At 51.8% G+C, this 18,995-nt stretch overlaps 1 protein-coding gene across 12 annotated transcripts in view; it reads right to left on the bottom strand.

Moving 5' to 3' along the window:
• PTPN3 (protein tyrosine phosphatase non-receptor type 3) overlaps nt 1–17,514 on the bottom strand; it is a 116,530-nt gene extending 99,016 nt beyond the window's left edge. For 4 of the 12 annotated variants that reach the window (XM_069575468.1, XM_069575470.1, XM_069575472.1 and 1 more), the window contains exons 1-2: nt 17,237–17,366; nt 9,070–9,251 (exon numbers count right to left, since the gene is read on the bottom strand). In XM_069575468.1, coding sequence (XP_069431569.1) covers nt 9,070–9,251; nt 17,237–17,331 — 277 coding nt within the window. In that variant the 5' untranslated portion in view covers nt 17,332–17,366. Of the gene's footprint in view, nt 1–9,069; nt 9,252–17,236 lie in introns of all 12 variants that reach the window. The other 8 variants (XM_069575469.1, XM_069575471.1, XM_069575475.1 and 5 more) reach the window with 5 other exon arrangements.
• Nucleotides 17,515–18,995: the final 1,481 nt, after the last annotated feature.

The raw sequence follows: 18,995 nt of genomic DNA, 5'->3' as shown, positions 1-18,995 counted from the left end.
CTTCCCAGGTGCTCAGTGGTAAAGAATTCGCCTGCAATGCAAGAGATGCGGGTTTGATCCTTGGGTCAGAAGATCCCCTGGAGAAGGAAATGGCAACCCACTCCATTATTCTTGGCTGGGAAATCCCATGGACAGAGAAGCCTGCCAGACTGCAGTCCATGGGGTCGCTGAAGAGTTGGACAGGACTTAGCAACTAAACAACAATATTAGCTCAACCAAAACAATCCAAGATCTAACCGGCACATTTAACTAAGGACAAGGCAGAGGGTCCCAGCCCTGGAAAGCTCAACATGTCCTTACCAGTCTCCTAGCTCAAGTCCTTCATTGCACAGAGGAGGAAATCAAAGGGCCAATGGAGCCAGTGACTTCCCAAAGTCTGGGCTTTCACGCCCAGGTCGTCCCCACCAAACAGGCCTGAGCAATCACCCCCTGGAGAACACGGCAAGGCACCAGGTTAGCCTCCACTGCTTCCAATGGTGGGAGTGGCCCTCTGACTCCAGAACCCGCCAGTGGAAGAGTGAACTCTGGGTCCTGGACCTCATCCTGCTGCACTGGGGCGGCGGGGGCGGCGGGGTGCCTTCCCTATCCGCCTCCTCTGCTCCCTCCTCCAGCCGCACTGCCCCCCTCCCCTGGACCCCAATGTTCCAAGCTTGCTCCCACCGCAGGTGTTTGCAGGTGCTGTTCCACCTGTTTGGAACTCTTCTCCCTCCAACATCCTCCACCTGGCTCCATCCCTCACTCGAAGTGTCGGATCCGTGAGGCCTTCCCAATCTCCCTTCTTCCTTGTTCACCCTTAGACATGTTAGATACCATGGCTTGCTTCCTCCCAATACCCAAGTCCATGCCTCCCACTAGAATGGAAGTTCCTTAAAGGCAGGGGCTTTACTGTTACCGGCTGTGTCCTGGAGCCGTTCCTAGCAAGCCTGAGGTGCCCTGTAATGCACCTGCGCATGACATGGGCAAAAGGACAGAACGGGGAGCATGACACTCCCCATTACACACACCCGGAACTACTTCCGGGTCCGGAATGCTACGGCGGGGAAGGCGGGCGGCTCCAGACTCACAAGCGGGCACTGCCTGGACCCTGCGGCCAGAGGCCCTCTGGCAGTGCCAGGCTCCTGGACCTGTGACGGTGCAGGCAGGGCGGGGACATCATGTACCATCAAACTTCCCACCTGTCCCAGCCAAGCCCAGGATGCTAGCAGCTGCTGCTGTGCTCACCCAGCCACAGAGAATGGAGTTTTTCCCAAAGGTGCTTATCAAATGCTTGTGAAAAACACACACACACACACACACCAGTGAATGGCTAATGTGCACAAGGCTGACACCTGCACTCCTAGCAGGCTCGCGTCAGCATTTCCAACAGCACATCATTCCAACAACACTGGGAGGTGCTTTGACCTGGTAGGTCATTTCTAGGACCCTACTGTCAGGATATATTGAGACATGGAAGTTTAAATAAAACAAAGATCTAAATAAAACAAAGATTTAAATAAAATAAAACCAAAGATCTTCCTCGCAGAGACATAACATTGAAAACGACAAACAAAAACCAGATTTCCAAGCTCAGAAGGCCAGTTAAGTAAATCAAAACAGCCACGGGATGTCCATGAAGACTTCATAATGACATGGAAAATATAAGTAAAAAAAAAAAAAAAGGTGGTTTTAAAATTGTACCTACAGTGTGAGCACAACTGTTAACAGTCCTTGTATAAAGTATACAGGAACTCACAGGATGTGAAAATTGTTAACTTGTCCATTCTTTCAACCTTTCTGTATTGCCTAAGTTTTCTATGAGTAATAATGAGTTCAAAAATCAAATTGATAGCACTTAAAATGCTATTGAGCTGACTCATTTGAAAAGACCCTGATGCTGTGAAGGATTAACGGCAGGAGGAGAACGGGACGACAGAGGATGAGATGGTTGGATGGCATCACTGACTCAATGGACATGAGTTTGGGTGAACTCCGGAAGTTGGTGATGGACAGGGAGGCCTGGCGTGCTGTGGTTCATGGGGTCGCAAAGAGTGGACATGACTGAGCGACTGAACGGAACTGAACTTAAAACGCTATCACCTGAGGCCTCATTGGTGCACAGGGTGTGTAACTGCTTAAACCTCCACCCCGTGACACTCGGCCACCTCCTCGCCCCTTTCTGCCTTCACCTGACCCTGCTTCTCCCTGGTGCTCCCGCTGGCCCCCAGCCCCTGGCACCGGCAGCCCTCCCCAGCCCATCACAGCTCTGACCCTGCTCCACCGCCTCCTCTCCTCCCCTAGGCGGGGCTGCCCCCCCCCCGCCCCCCGCCCCCCCCCCCGCCCCCACCTCGACACTCCCTGGCCCCCAGCCCCAGGTCGGAGCCTGACTCCTCGGCCTCCCAGCTGCATGACTGTGGGCAAGTTGCTGAACCTGAGACTCCAATTCCTCCGCAGGAAAATGAGGTGAACCCTAACTCACAGGGCATCTGAGGTTCAGGCGTTAGCCCCCACACCCCAGGGGGTCCTTTCTTCCCTGGCTAGAGGTTCAACATGCTAACGGTGGTGTGTCTCTAGCCCCCTACCACGGGACAGATCCCTACCTCCCAGCTTCACTCAGCCTTGAGAAGCACTGCTTATGGCACACCGGTGGTTGGGGAGAAATTTCTCAATTCTCAATCAGCAGAAATCTTGCCCTCCCCTGCAGGAAGCAGAAAAGCAGGTCTGCTTCTGGGATCCTGGACCAAACAGCTGTTTCTTGGCTGAAATTCCCATCCTCACCGTTGAAGCCTCCAACGCTCCAGAAAACTCAAGAGCCCAACTCTCACAGCTGATGCCTAAACCCACGCCCCCAGCACTCATCCTCCCCGTGTCCCCATCTTAGCTGCCAAAGCGGTCCCCGCATTTTCAGTTGAGGTCCTGCCAGCTCCTGACGCCACCTTCTCCCATCCACACCAATGCTTGATCTCCCGGGCCCTCCACACAGGGGCTTGGTTCTCCTGTTCTTTGGGTTATGGAGCTTTGTTCTTCCTGCGTGTGAACACTCTGTGCTTAGCCCCTGATGACCCCGCAGGCGTTTAATGAGGCCTGCCTGTAGCCTGGCTCCACGGCAGGTGCCGGGGCTCAGAGACTAAGAGGCTGTCTCAGGGCCCTGCTCTCAGGGAACTGAGAGGCTAGTCAGAGAGAGAGATGCATGAATAATCCAATAATCTCCTTCCAGGGTGGGAAGTACGTCTGTGAAGACAGCTGTGAACCACTGGCTGCGGGGGTGGGGAGTGGGGGAGCCTTGTCTAGGGCATGACCACAGCTCAGCTTGGGACCAAAGCAAACAGCTTTTAGGGGGATTCTCATGGCAAAACTAGACCTTGAAGGATGGAGTTTCAAATAGCACAATCAAATCACCCAACACTTCCCTCAAAGTCTGCAGGGACCCCTGCTCCCTGTTGTCCATCACTCACAAGCTGATTCCCATCTCATCCTCCAGACCCCAGACACCTGGGTGCACCTGCTCCACGAGGCTGGGTAGAAAGCCACACAGCTGCGTCTGTTCAGCATCTTCCACATCCTCTTGTCCTCGCCTGGCCACCTCGCACCACACTCCTGAGTAGGGCCACCCAGGCGTGGTGTCCGGACTGGCGGCATCAGTATTACCCATGTGCTGTTCAGTTCAGTCGCTCAGTCGTGTCCGACTCTGTGACCCCATGAACTGCAGCACGCCAGGCCTCCCTGTCCATCACCAACTCCCAGAGTTCACCCAAACTCATGTCCATTGAGTCGGTGATGCCATCCAGCCATCTCATCCTCTGTCCTCCCCTTCTCCTCCTGCCCCCAATCCCTCCCAGCATCAGGGTCTTTTCAAATGAGTCAGCTCTTCGCATCAGGTGGCCAAAGTATTGGAGTTTCAGCTTCAACATCAGTCCTACCAATGAACACCTAGGACTGATCTCCTTTGGGATGGACTGGTTGGATCTCCTTTCAGGCCAAGGGACTCTCAAGAGTCTTCTCCAACACCACAGTTCAAAAGCATCAATTCTTCAGCGCTCAGCTTTCTTTAGAGTCCAACTCTCACATCCATACATGACCACATGCCATTAGGAAGACACAATCTCACAACCGACCGCGGGCCGAGACCATACGCACGGTAAAGCCTGAGAACACCCCCAGGCCTTCGGCCTTCTCCTCTCCACTGTGGGGCCAGCGGCCACCTTTCGGTGCCTTCAGTATCCACAGAGAGAGCTGACACACACCTGCAGCGTGTCCACCCCACAGCGGCGCCGCTCCAGCCCCACCCTCCAGCCCCGGCACAGGGACCACAGCTCCCTCCATCCGACACCAGGCCCCACCCAGGGTCAACTGTCACCCTGCGGTCCTCCTGACAAGCTCACTAAGAGGGACAGATGGCAGGCAGTAACTGAGCAGCAGCGCCTCCCGAGAAATGACCGTGTGCCACTGGGAGGGGCCCGGGTCATCATGGAATCTTCACTCAACCCTGTCATACCCTGGGAAACCTGTCACCCCCACCACGGAAATCAGGAAACTGAGACTTTTGGAGGCTTGCTGGGGTCCTGGAGTTAGTGAGGCGGGCTTCCAGAGACAGCCCCAGTTCACGCTCAGCACCAAGAGATACGAGTGCGCACCATAGCCTCGCAGAAGACTGGGGAGGAGGAGGGACACCTATGTTTTAACTGGGAACAGTTACTTGGCTGGACCGAGAAACCAGGGGCAGAGTCACCGAACAGGTGGGAGAGGCAGGCGGGGGCCAGATCAATGACGGCCCTTCAATGGCCCTTCAGTGACGGACTCAACTGCTGCAGCTTTTGGGGCTCAGGAGCAGTAACGCTTCTGAAGCAGGTTGGGCCTAAACTACTGCACCTTCCCGGACATTCACTCCATCCCCTCCTTCCTAACCCTAACCCTCTCAGGCTTCTCCAACCCTCCCAAAGCGGCCAATACAGTCGACTTCCCCGGGTCTGCTCGGCTCCATTGCCCGCCCTGCCCTCCCCTCTCCAGGAGGCCCATGTGCCCCTCAACAAAGCCCAGCTGCCAGGAATCCTTTCCCTCCCCTCCTAGGACAGGGCTCCCTTCCAAACCCAGTCTTCCCACATAGAATCACCAGTTTCCACCATCATCTCCAAGAAGACAGGTGGAGACTTGCCTCCTTCCCCTGTGGCCCACAGCCTGAAGACACCAGCTCGGCCCTGGGAATGGAATTGAAAAAAGAGGCCCTCTCTGCCCTGGGGAGGCTGACGAGGGGGAGCCTGACCCTGAGTGTGCAGCCCCTTCGGCAGGGGAACAATCTCATTTGCCCATACACTCAGGCACCTGGATCCATTGCGAACTCTCAAGAGACTGAAATCTTAAGTTTTGGAAAATGTCCTTTAGCAACAGATAACCACTGCAACAAGGAATCCGATCGAAACCATTTAAGATTAACTTTGCATAAGACAGAAAACCTTAAAATTACAACACAAGAGTTTTTAAATTCCACCACTATTTATAGGCTGAAAATTGTGAAACACAGATCTCCTCTGGAGTCCACCTGCTCCCCATGTGGTCTCCTGGCCACAGTCTCAACACCACCTGGGGGGCCTGTTAGAGACGCAGCAGGCAGGGCCCATCCCTGACCCCTCGAGTCAGAATCAGCATGTCAGCACTAAAGCTTGGGATGCCCTGGCTGAGAGCACATGGTCTGCAGGGCTTAGGGGAGAGAGAGAGACCAGGGAAAAGCAAGGCCTATGGAGCCAGGTGACAGGGGACCCGCAGAGAAGAGGTGATCTTGGTGTTTCTGCAGGGAACAATGACAGCAACATGAAGCAGGTATAGATGCGAGGGGCCCACTGGGGAGAGAGGCAAAGTGGAGGGCAAATGGGAGAAGTGTGTGAACCCACCCAGTTTTGCTGAGGGGTGGCGAGGGCAGGCTGAAGGAGGGGCTGAGGTGGGCTGATGGGCGGGATTTGTCCAGTGCAGCTGTAGTGGGAGGGAGATACTGAGATTTCTAAGTTAGCAAACATGTCACTCGGAGAGAGAACATTTTTAAGGAGGAGGGTGGAGAGCTCTGCTTTGGGCATGCACGTGCACAGGAGAACCCTGGGGAAACTCAGGGCGTGGGGAGCAGGTGGGGGCAGGTGGGGGGAATGCTCAGATGCGATACACACAGAGATGACCGGGCTGGAGCAGGCCCTGATGATGCGACCCAGGAAGGCGTGCAGGACGGTTAAGAGCAGAGGGAAAACAGATAGCTGAGGATGAGCCAGGATGGGCAGGGAGGCAGGAGGCGGGGCTGCATCACAGAAGCCCCAGCATGAGGGCGTCAGCACGGAGACCAAGTGGGCTGAATGACCAAATCCCACTGATCTTGACAAGTGAGTGATCCACCACGGCAAGGGTAGTGTTACTCAAGGGTCAGGTGGGGAGGCCTGGGGACACTGGGCTGGCAGTTGCAGGCGGTAAAGCTGAGACCGCTAGATATATTGGAGAAGGCAATGGCACCCCACTCCAGTACTCTTGCCTGGAAAATCCCATGGACAGAGGAGCCTGGTAGGCTGTAGTCCATGGGGTCGCACAGAGTCGGACACGACTGAAGCGACTTAGCAGCAGCAGCAGCAGCTAGATAAATACATGTCTAAACATCTCACCTGGGGTTGCAAGCCCCCTTTCATCAAGACTGTCTTCTCTGGTACACCCGTGTTCCTAGAAGCATTACTTGCAATAGCCAAAAACAATGGAAGCAACCCAGGTGGCTGTTGACAGATGAATAACAAAATGTGGTATGTACATTCAGTGAAGTATTAGTCAGCCTTAAAAAGGAAGGAGATTTTGACACGTGACATGGATAAACCTGGAGAACATTATGCTAAGTGAAATAAGCCAGTAACAAAACAGCAAGTACTGACATGATAACGACATGATTCCAATTATATGAGGTACCTAGAGTAGACAAAATCATAGAGATAGAAAGAAGGCGGCTGGCTGCCAGGGCTGGCGGTGGGGAGAATGGGGAGTTAGTATTTAATGGGTACAGAGTTTCAGTTGTGCAAGAGGACAAGAGTTCCGTGGCTGTATGGTGGTGATGGTCACACAAAATCACGCTTGATGCCACTGGCCTGGACATACTCTGAAAACATATGTCTTTTTTTCAGCAGAGGGATAGAAAACCTGAGCTCTTGGAACTGTCTGTGTCAAGAGAGGGGAGAGTGGATCTTTTTCAGTGACTGTAGACTACTCCTCCAGGAGGCTTCCCAGTGAAAGGAAAGGTGTGATGGGGTGGTGACCTAACGGTGAAGCAAGGCTGGGAGGAGGCTTTTTCCCCCTCAGGTGATATGACAGTCTTCGGCTGGAAGTGGAGAGGTGAGCCTGAGCCAGAGACACTCATTTTCTACGAAAGAGAGAGAAAGAAAGAAAGAGGGAGTAGGGATGGCCATCCCAGCGCCACAGGTGGTGGGGTCACCTGGAGAGGGGAGGGCAACAGGTAGGAGAGCTGGAGAGAGTGGAAAGGTCAGGTTGGCTGGCATGACAGCAACAGGGGAAAACAGAGGCCTGGCTGGGCAGCAGGAAAGGTCCCGCTGGCTGTAAAGCCCAGAGCACACCATCTGCAACAATCACTAAGCCTGGGGCAACGGTCCTCAAAGGACAGTCCCGGGTCTCTGGACCCACCAGTAGCATTACAGAGGAGCTTGTTAAGAGATGCAAATTCTGAGGCTTCACGTGAGTCTGATTCAGACCCACTGATTCAGAATCTCTGAAGGTGGAGCCCAGCAGCCTGGATCTTAAAAGATGAGACTGTGATGTCCTCAAGTCTGAGGAACACTAATGCGGAATACAGAAATTCAGTGAAGGGTTTATATCATCTTTACACAAAAACTACAAAAAAAAAAAAAAAAGATCAGCCTAGCAACTTCTACATAAAAAGAGCAAGAAATGAGTAACTGCTTTGATGCCAACACAGCTCATTTCTACAGTTAGAGAAATGCCACAGGAGGTTAATAAAACAATAGAAATACACAGTCTACTTCATAGACTTCCTTAGATGAGACCTAGAAAACGCACCCAGGGTCTTGGGGCTGGACCCTGTATGATCGGTCCCTGCTTCTTTGACTGTGTGCCTTGGGCATGCCTCAGTTTCCCCACCTGTAAAGAGAGGGAGCTGAAAAAGGTTCTTCTGAGGTCCCTTCCAGTTCAGACACTGTATGACCCTTTGTCCTATAAAAGGTGACCTCAAACTCAACACTTTTACACAGTCTCACAGGGGATGAGGGAGACATTATTAACCAGTAAACATATCACAATTAACTAGAAAATTTTCCAAGATACTAGTGCTAGTATCTTGCATTCCAATAACTAGAAACTCTTTCACTAACTGGCTTTTCCATTAAAGCCACCAACACCTTTAGTTATAAAAACATGATACCGTACTGCACCATGTTCTTAAACTCCACAAGACCAGGATCCCCCAGGAAATCTCTCTATACCTTCCCATTTTCACCCTATAATACAGGTATACTTCAGAGATACTGTTGGTTCCATTCTAGAACACCATAAAAAAAGTGAATGCTGCAATAAAGCAAATCACACACATTTTTTGGTTTCCCAGTGCATATAAAAGTTACATTTACACTACACTGTAGTCTATTATGTATAAGAGCATTATATCTGAAAAAAACAATATATGTACTTTGATTAAAAATACTTTGCTAAAATATGCTAACCATCATTTGAGCCTTTGGTGACTCACAATCTTTTGCTGGTGGGGTGTCTGAAATGTTGCAAGAGCTACCAAAAGTGACAGAGACCCCCAAAGTGAGCAAATGTTATTGGAAAAATGGGACCAAAAGACTTGTCTGATGCAAGGTTGCCAGAAACCTTCAATCTGTAATTAAAAAAAAAAAAAAAAAGCAATGTCTGCAAAGCACAGTACAATGAGGCATGCCTACACTTTTTAATCCAGGCAGGCAGGGTTTGTGTTTGTTGCCAGGCAGAAAATGAGTTAAGGAACTAGACTCATCAGACCCCAGAGCTTGCCCCCTATGATGAGTGTCAGGGCACTCAATACTGCAGGTCTAGGCTTCCTGATAAATGGTCCCCTAATGGCCTTGTTACCAGAATCCCTCGACGCTGGTTTCTTGCCTGGTCTCTGCATCCAAGTCCTTGTCTGCACCTTGTCATTCAATGCCCATCCTCTTGTGTCTGGGTCCCCAACGCCAGCTGCTTCTGTGCCTCTGCCAAAGACCAGCAACTCGGTTCTAATCTCAGAACTAGGGCTGGAAGAGGGACCTGGGTGCCTGCACAGGAAAGACAGGGGAAGTGTGAGCCCTTGGGTGCTGGGACTGGGGTGGAGGGGGGCGGGCAGGAAAGACAGGGGGAGTGTGAGCACTGTGGGTGTTGGGGGGAGCAGAGAAAAGGTCCAGGGGAACTCTGGTCTCCAGCCCCACTTCACTTACACATCTTGGCTCTTAAAATCCATTAGGACTGGGTCAGGAGGAAGCACAGCTGGCTTGTCTTTCCCCCTGTGCACCCATCACAGACTCTGTCCCCCCTCCTCCTGGTTTTGGAAGCGATGCTCCTACTCTCTCACAGTCCCCGTGGCAGGAAGCAGCAGGTGAGGGGAGGGTCACACAAGGTTCATGTAGCAGGAGAAAGGCTGGGAGGGGCATGCCAAGGGAGGTGAGACCACAGAGGCAACCGAAGCCATGAACACACGACTCGGCAGATGATGCCAGGGCAATGAGGTTTGCTTTGTCCCGGCAGAAAATTCTTAGTGCTAGAAGAGTTTCCTAGGCTGATCCCCTGGCGCTGATCTCCTATTCAAAGTCGCATGTGGGCAGAGTGACCACACAGCCTGATTTGTGCGGGACAGCCCTAGTTGACGCTCTCGATTAGATGCAATTAACAGCACCCCGTTTATTCTCAAAATGTTCTGGTTTGGATCAAAATTCTAGTCGCCTTATTCTTGGGCCCCTAGGCCTATGAAGTCAGAGCTGCAGTTGGCGAAGGCACTTAAGTGTCTGGAGGGACAGTCAGGCTGAGTCCTGCCCCTCATCAAATATTCTCCTTCCCTCTCTAGCACGCCCGCCGAGCCATCACCTGGCATCTGCTTGTATTCCTGCAGAGACAGCAAAGGCCTCTCTCGTTTTGGGAGAAAGCTGTGTTATCGAAACAAAAATAGGATGGATGAATCAGCAAAGATGATGTGGCATAAGTACACAATGGAGTATTACTCAGCCATAAAAAATAAAATCTTGCTGTGTGTGGCAACATGGATGGATCTAGGGGGTATTATGCTAAGTGAGGCAGGCCAGACCGAGAGACAAGTACTGTATGACTTGACTTACACATGAAATCTAAAAACACAAAAGAGCAAATGAAACAAAACAGAAAGAGATTCATAGATAGAGAGGATGCAAAGGTGGCGGCAGGAGGGGAGAAAGTGAGGGAGTCGTGCGAAGTAGGTGAAGGAGATTAAGAAGTACAAACTTCTAGCTATAAAATAAATAAGTCATGGGGAATGTAAGATACAGTTTAAGGCATAAAGACCATACTACTAACGACTCTGCAGGAGGACAGATGGTTTCTAGACTTCTCCTGGTGGTCATTTTATGACGCAGGCCAATGTCAAACCACTACGTGGTTCACCTGAAACTGACATAATATTGTATGTCAACTACACTTCAATTAAAAAGCAAATGCACGAAAATAAGAGTAGCGAGATTCAAACCTATACACAGCACGACAGCAACTAAATAACATCCTTCAGCAAGGAAAGGCGTGGGAGTGGGGCAAACTAGACAACCTGCTGACTTCTTTCCTCCCACCTCCTTCCATCTTCATTCACCAAATGTTAACGGAGTGCGTGTGATGTTTCAGTGGCAGTGAAGATACAAGGGCGGGCTAAAACAGACTCAAACCGAGGCGCATCCTACCAAAGAACTGGCCTATATTCTCCAAAAACGTCAGGATCATAAGGGACAAACAAAGCCTGAGGAACTGCTTTAATCTAAAGAAGACTAAAGAGACATGACAACCACAAGCAACGCCTGATCTGGGGTTTTCTTTGCTGCAAAGGCCACTCTGGCAAAGCCTACAGGTCTGTAGATGAGATAACAGTACTGCATCAGTACTGACTTCCTGCTTTTAAAAAGTGTACCGCAGTTATATAGGAGGATGTCACTGGTTTTAAGAAATACACTTAAGTATCTGAAGGGATAGGAAGAGTCCTCAAATGATCCTCAAATGGTTCAGGAAAAAAAAAAAGTATATACAGAAGAATAAGATGGCAATATTTGAGGAATCTGGGTGAAGGGTATATGGGAGTTCTTTGTTCTATTCTTAGAACTTTTCTATAAGTCTGAATTAGGTCAAAATGAAAAGTTAAAGGAAAAAATAAATCTCAGGGACAGTGTGTATGTGTGGGGGGTGTGTGTGCGTGTTTAAAGGAAGACAGATTCCGATTTCACAGAACTCATAGTGTGGCTGGGGAGACAGGTACTAATACAAATAAATGGCACTAATTAAGCACAAAATTGCAACTGTGAAAAGTGCTGTAAAAGGAGAGAGACCTGGTGGTGCGATGGCAGTGTTTACAGCAGGCGGCTTTACCCACAGCAGGAAAGCAAGGGGAGACATCGGCAATCATGCAGCCAAGGTCTGAAGCATGAGTTAATGAGGAGGGGGGGACAAAGGTTTCAGGCTCTCGCTGGCCCCATCAGCAGAGAAAGCATGGGGACCAAAGCATGTACACTAGGGCCTGCAAGAGATGCCAGCGTTAGTTTTGTCTTTTACTCTAGGAGCAAAAGGAAGTGATTTTAAAAGACCCTCTGGCGGGTGGCAGAGAATGGGCTGGCGCGTGGCAGGCATGTGGCGTCCACCACAGTGGTGGTGTTGAGCTGCCTCCAGGAAGAACACCACGCATGATTTTCCCTTTGCTCCCTGATGCCTTTATTTTCTACAACCACCAAGTATGAATTTGGTAACCAGACCAGGGAAAGGGGCTGGGAGTGGGGAGGGCGTTGAGGGAAGAGTGGGAGGCAAAGTGGGCCAGACACAAGCTCAGGCTGTCACCACACCCCTTCCAGGCCCACCAGTGGGTCGGGTCAAGGGGTGGTTGACAAAGCCGGTTGCTGCCTCTCCCACCGAGACCCTGGGGTCTGCACTGAGGCTGACTCACCTGAGGGAAGCAGGGTGCAGGGACCAGGTCTTCACATCCCCCTCTCTTGTCAGACCAGTGCCTTTCATCACCACAGTGTGCAGCTGGCCACCGCCCCTTTCTGGTCCTGGATCCTGCCCCTTGGAACAATCCTCTAGCCCTGGGAATTGGGCCCTGGGAGCCGGCCATCACTCACCACAGCCTCTCTCAGGATCAAACGCTAAACAGGACGCTTGTCTGTGAGTCAGGGGCCCGACCACAAAGGGAGGAGACCCTTTTCTGTGCCAGGTTCTGCCCGAGTGGGTTTTCAGTTCATTGGCTCCTTTAAAATGGTCGATTTAACGGCAACAGGTTCTATCATTATCTTCGTTTTATAGTCAAGATGAGTCTAGGGACAGACTTGAGTTCCAATCCTGGCTGTCCTTGCAGAGCAGCATACCCTGCCAGGAGTCACTTCATTGCTCTGAGCCTCAGTTTCTCATCCCATTCTGTAAACTGGGGCTGCTAAGTATTAGCAACATTCTGGGGCTAGAAGGTACTATTTATTCCCTTTTGAGGCGCCAAGAGGCTGAGGACAGAAAATTCAAACTACACATTGCTTAAATATTTACAAAGAGCTTGTGTATCCTGACAGTAAATCATGGGACCTGAATTTTCCAGGACTATCCCAATTTCAAATCCTCTGTCCTAACTTTCCACATAAACCATTGAAATGTCTCAAAAATTCCACTCTCTCAGTATCCAAACAACACCTCCCAGGCCTCCTCTTGCACAAAGACGCAGCACAAACATTCTTTCTCAGACTACAGATCCCAATCTTTGGTTTCGAAAATGTAGTCAGTGGAGCCCCGCTGGCCCCTGAAGGAAATGGGGTCAGGGAGAGAAATCGGGGGCAGTCAGCACTCCGTCAGGACTCTCAGACTCGGCTGCTTCCTGGCACATGGACGTGAACTGGAGGCCAGGAGAAGCTGTACCGCGATGAAAGCATCACCCACAGAGGGACTCAAACTAGGAACACGAGCTCTGCCTCCATCTACCTGCCCAGTGGCCTGTACGCAGGAAAGCAGCACAGCCAGAGAGTTGCTACGAAGATAAAAAGGACTGATTAATGTTTGGAAAGTACTCAGAACAGTGCCTGGCAGCCAATAAGTGCCGTATCAGTGTTTAATAACTAAAAACAGAGGTATCTCTGGCAGAAGGTGCTCATGCCTTAGACAGGGCCCAGAGGCATTGCTCCTATGCAGGGAAAACAAGGCTTTACCCCTGGACTGAGTGAGGCTAGGCCGCTATACAGAGACGGGGGGCTTGGGGGGTTACCCTAACTACAGAAGGTGGGTCCTGCATTAGCCAAGATCAGAAGGCTGGATCTGGGAAGAGTCACCACTCCTGAAATACAAGAGGTTTCTTCATGCCTCTAAGTTGTCCCATCTGCTGTTCTGTCTGCCCACTGAATACCATCTTTTTCTACTTCCAAGGCTGAATTTGAATGCCAACTACTCCCGATGAGTGGTCCCTGATGCCCGTCAGAACAAAGGGCTGTCTCCACTGGGATCTCTTGCATCTAGCTTTATCCTCTTTTAAAGCATTAATCAGACAGATGACAGACAGCACACACATGCCCACATGCGTGTACACACATACACACACAGAAATGTCACGATGTCACTGCCTTCCTAACTCCCCCATGAATCCTTCCAAGACAGGTTCACCCTCCATCTCTGTGTCACACAGAAGTGGCTCAATAAAGGTCTGAATTTGCTGTCATGTCTGTGCTCCCAGCTGGTCTTCCTCTGGAGGCAGAAGTCCCTTACACGTGTATGCATCAGGAGAAGCTACAAAGATGCAGGATCTCTGGGTCTTGGAATGCACGATCTGATCAGATTTCAGACAGGGACCTACCTAGCACTCCCTTTTAATTGTCCCTCAGGCAGATGAAAGGACACACCTGTGAGAGCAGGGTCTGCAGTGGCCAGGACCCAGACTCGGGCAGAGCGGACACACTGACCTGGTCTTGTCTCAGAGTCAGTAAGAAGAGCTCAGGCTTAGAAAACTACGCTAGCCACGCTGCCCCGCCCACCCAGCTTGTCAAAGCCAGGGGATTGCCCTCAGCATTCCAGCCCCTGCTGAGAAATGAAGAGGGTGGCCCCGCTTTCCAGGCCCATTGTCTGGTGGAAGGAAGGCGAGCATGGGAATTAGGGTTAATAGACACTTCTCTGGAAGAGGGAAGGACCACAAATCGCAGGATCCCCCTCCACCAACGGGCCACAAACCCTAAAGATTGCGGGGGAGGTGAGGGGCCATGTCTTCCTGTCTCCCACCGTTCCCTAAGCCCCTCTGGTAGGTTATATCCATCCTAGAAAACGGAATCCTTCATACGCCTGGACCTGAGAGTCAGACAATCCCAATTCATCCCTCTAGCTCCTGGTCCCACTCCATCTTTGCTAGCGGAGGTACCTCATCTGTAAGAGGGGAGAGGGACCACACTGAAATTAAACACTGCACGTGGAACCTTCTAGTTCACACTCAACAATAGAGGAGTTGGTCCCAATCCTCTGAGACCAATAAACAGCCTGGAACCCCAACTTCTTTCAGGGATAAGATTGTCTCTGACTAGGTTCTTGACACTTGAATGGGAATGTTAAAAAGCTATGAGAATACCTTCTCTATGATAAAATGTGGAAAGGAGGGCTCAGATAAAGGATGGTGAAGCAGTGTGGGATCCTGAATTTGACTCTGTGCTAACTTAGGTTCTTCCCTCTGCCCCAAGCTGTCCCTGACCTTGGCCTCCCATGTGTCTGGCCTGGCCAGGACCTGCCCTCTCCTTGAGGAGTTCCCCAGGCACCCTGGGTTTACTGGAGTCTGGCCCACTCTCCATCCCCACCCAGCACTGCACCTGCCATGCAGAAGCAGCTCAATAAATGCTGAATGGAATGTCTAGGACCCTCCAGCCACTCTGAGATGCCTTCAGGAACCTGACCTTTTACATTCCAGCTAATGTCTAATTTGCATAGAGGAGTTGTTTTTAGGAGCCAGCAAATCACTAGAGACAAGGCTAGATCAATACAGAGTGTTAGGCACGTTGTCTTCTACTCTAATTCTCTGCAAATTGGTATTCCATTAACTGTACATAGAATTTACGGGAGCTCACTACGAACTAGAATATTTAACTAGAATGACCTACTCTCTGTCAGATAATAGCTTACTGTTGTTAATTTTCAACTAGCCAGAAAGGTTTCCAGCTTACAATCTACTTTCCATCTTGATTTAATCAGGAAAGCCATCTATTTGAGAATACAATAAAGGGCAGCCTGATGCAGAAGAAAAAAGGCCTGCCTGTGGAACCAGATGACAGGAGTTGTATCCCAGCTACACCACATACTGTGTAATTGGCTGCTCAAAGCCTCAATTTCCTCATCTGTAAAATGGGAATAACACCAGCCTTACTGGTGGGAGCTGTAAAAATTAAATGAGCTGATGCATGTGGATGCACTCCGGTGCAGTTCTACAAGGCTATAAAAAGTTGGTTATTACAGTGAAAACAGAAGATGAAATTCTCAAACAACTCAGACAGGCTAATGACAAAAAGCAGGGTGGATCTAAATCAGTGGTTCTAAAGGGGGAGAAAGGGAAAATGTGCCCCTTGTCCAGAGGGAAGGAGGTTGGGGAGACAACTGAGGGAGAGGGACTGCTACTGGGATCTACTGGTCAGAGATGAAAGACGCTGCTGAACATTCCACAATGCAGAGAAAAAGCGCCACAACAAGGAATTATTGAACCCCAAGTGTTAACAGTGCCAGAGTGAAAAAACCCTAATCTAAATAATCACTGCAAGTTGAGTTTGGGAGCTTTTTAGAGCAGAAATCTTCCTAACCAGGCTTTACTTTCAAGCATGAGCTGCCTAAACATTTGCAAGATGGATTGCCAGACAGCTCTTTTGTAAGTAAAGCTTAACTGCCAGCTCTTGGAGTTTCTAAACGTATAAAACTGCTTTTAAAGAAGATGCTCTCCAATTACAATTCAGCTAAACTGTTTTTCCAAAGATTTCAGGAGAAGTTCTCCCGGGCACAAGGCAGGGTCTGTCACTCTGCCACTGGGCCCTGAAGATGTCTTCCTAATTCTAATTTCCTGGTGAAATGGGAGCCACGAGGGTCTCTAAACGAATTAAATTCACATCACGCCAACTGCTCGCTTGCCTTGTGCTGGGCACCGTGCCAAACACCTCCACATCATTTATCCCACTTAATCCACCCAACAACACAGTGAGGTGGGCATTATTACCGGCTGTTTGCAGGGGAGGAAACTGACGATCAACGAGGTTAGACAACTCGCCCAAGGTCATCAGCTGGCTTAAGGTGGGGGCCTAACCTGAACCGAGGTCTCCAGTTTCCCAGTCACAAGCTCTTTCCACCACCTCGGAAAACCCAGGTGTCAAGCCGTCTCAACTTCCCATGAATTTTTTAAGGCAACCGCAACTTCTCAGTAAGTTCAGGTTGCTGAAAATGGGAATTTCCGGGGCACTGGGCGCTCTCACATACAGTCCCCCACTGCAGCTGTCTCACTGCAGGTACCTGATAAATCATTCCATACCACCCGCGGAACGGGGAGGATTTATTGGGGCTGGAGTTCGTGCCAGGCCCAGGAAATGCCATCTTTGAAAGCCGAGAGGCGGATTCGCCCTGGGAGCCGAGAAGGTCTGGCCGCCGCGCTTGGCTGGCTCCCCACGCGGGCTGTGCGCCCCCTCGGCGTCGGGGGCGGGGGGTCGCGGCGCGCTGGGGCCTCCCGGATCGCCAGCCGCTCCGGCTCTACCGGTCGCGTCCGCCCATGCCCGGGTCGGAGCGCACGCCCACGCCTCGCCGCCGCCGCCACCGCGTCCCGCCAGGGACCCAGCCCCACCCGGTCCGGCCTGCCCCCTCCCGCCCGCGCCCCACCAGGTGAGCGCGGCCAGGGCGCCCCCTCCCTGCCCCGCCGAGACGCCGGGACGCCGGGGCCGCCGCGTCCGCCAGTCCGCCCGCGCGTTCGCCGCGCGCCCGGGGACGGTGGGGGCGGGGCGGCGCCCAGCGCGACCCCGGCCCCCGGCGGCTCCGCGCCCCGCCCCGAGCCCGCTGGGGTCGCGCCGATCCGTACCTGCAGCATCCGGGGGCGCGGGGCGCCCAGGTAGGTCGCGCGTACGGGCGGCGCGGAAGCTCGCTCGCGGCGCGACCTGGCCGCCGTCTGAGCATGCCCAGTGCCGCCCGCAGGCGGCTCCCGCCGGCCCGGCTGGCCGCGACGGGCCCGCGCGCCGGGCTGGGGGCGGGCGCCCGGAACGCCCTGCGGGACGCCCCCGCCCCCACCCGGGGCCGGTGCGCTCGGACTCGTCTCCCAGGGCTACCCGCGCTCTCCAGCCGAGGTCCGTGCAGCCCGGCGTCCCCTCGCGCATGCACGCAGGCGTTCGTGCCATAACCATTTATTGGGCACCTACTGTGTGCCCAGCCCTCAGTGATTTTATGCCTAGGAATGTCAAGCAGCCAGCGCTAAACAAATATTTGAAATGGGAAATGTTGCCCAGCTAGGGTCCTGCTGACTCCCGTGCAGTGCCCATCCCAGTCCACTAGAAACTTCCCAGCTTAAACTTTCTTCCCAAGACTTATGGGCCCTTTACCTGACCTGGCTCCTGCATTCCTTCACCTCCAGGAGCACCTTTCTGTCCATCAAACACTCAAGTGTCCAGCCTCAGGATATTTGCATATGCCTTTTCGCCTCTGTGTGGGATGTCTTTGCCCACCTTTACCCTTGACTGGAACCTTCTCATTGTACTTACGTCCTCCTTCTCCGAAAGGCCTTCCCTGATCACTTTATTAAAGTAGTCCCCTGATCATAGAACTTTCCGTGTCGTCACTCTATTTTCTTCACATTTATCATTATCCATTAGTTCCTTCAACAGATAATTTTTGATCACTTACTTTGATTCTTTATGTGTGATGAACAGACAAAAATCCTGTTCCCTCCTGGAGTTCTGCAGGAAATAAACATGCAAATAAGCGAACTCATGTGAAAGTGAAGTCGCTCAGTCGTGTCCGACTCTTTGCGACCCCATGGACTGTAGCCTACCAGGCTCCTCTGTTCATGGGATTTCCATTCCAAGAAAGAATACCGGAGTGGATTGCCATTTCCTTCTCCAGATCTTCCCGACCCAAGGATTGAACCCGGGTTTCCCGCATTGTCGGCAGACGCTTTACTGAGCCACCAGGGAAGCCCAAGGGGAAAAAACCATAAAGAGAAGGGGTGGAGGGAGTGCAACTTCGATGAGGCGGTAAGACCTTTTAGCCACGCAGATAAATTGGGAAGAGCATTCCTGACAGAGGGATCAGCCAGTGCAGACATTACGACGCAGGACTGCTTAGGAATAGCAAGCTGGGGAAAGTAGCAGGAGATGAGGTCGGTCACTGTCTTTTCCTCTGATTTGTTTACTTCTTATTGTGTATTTCCCTGAAGAAGGAAATGGCAACCCACTCCAGTATTCTCGCCTGGAGAATCCCATGGACAGAGGAGCCTGGCGGGCTACAGTCCATGGGGTCGCTAAGAGTCGGACACGACTGAGCGACTAACACTGTTGTGTATTCACCTCTGGAATTTCAGCTCTGGGACTGTAGTCCTGCCTGTCTTCATTACCTTGTCCCAGCCCCTACGACAGCACGTGGCACCCAGGAGATGCTCAAAAACAATTTGTTGAATGAATATGTGAACGGAGGGAGTGAAGGTTGTAATCATCCTGTCCCGACCAATGCCCAAGGTCCAGGGGCCCTGTCGGCCTAGGGCCTTTCGCGGCAGCTGGCAGAACCTGGCTACTTCACTTAGGTCCTTATCCCCGAGTCGCAAGTCCCCGGTAGCGCCCCTGCAGAGGGCG

This window comes from Ovis canadensis, chromosome 2 (genome assembly GCF_042477335.2).
Source record: "Ovis canadensis isolate MfBH-ARS-UI-01 breed Bighorn chromosome 2, ARS-UI_OviCan_v2, whole genome shotgun sequence".
NCBI classification, from domain to species: domain Eukaryota; kingdom Metazoa; phylum Chordata; class Mammalia; order Artiodactyla; family Bovidae; genus Ovis; species Ovis canadensis.
The sequence above is the reverse complement of the archived record's forward strand: the minus strand, read 5'-3'. Positions and strand labels throughout refer to the sequence as shown.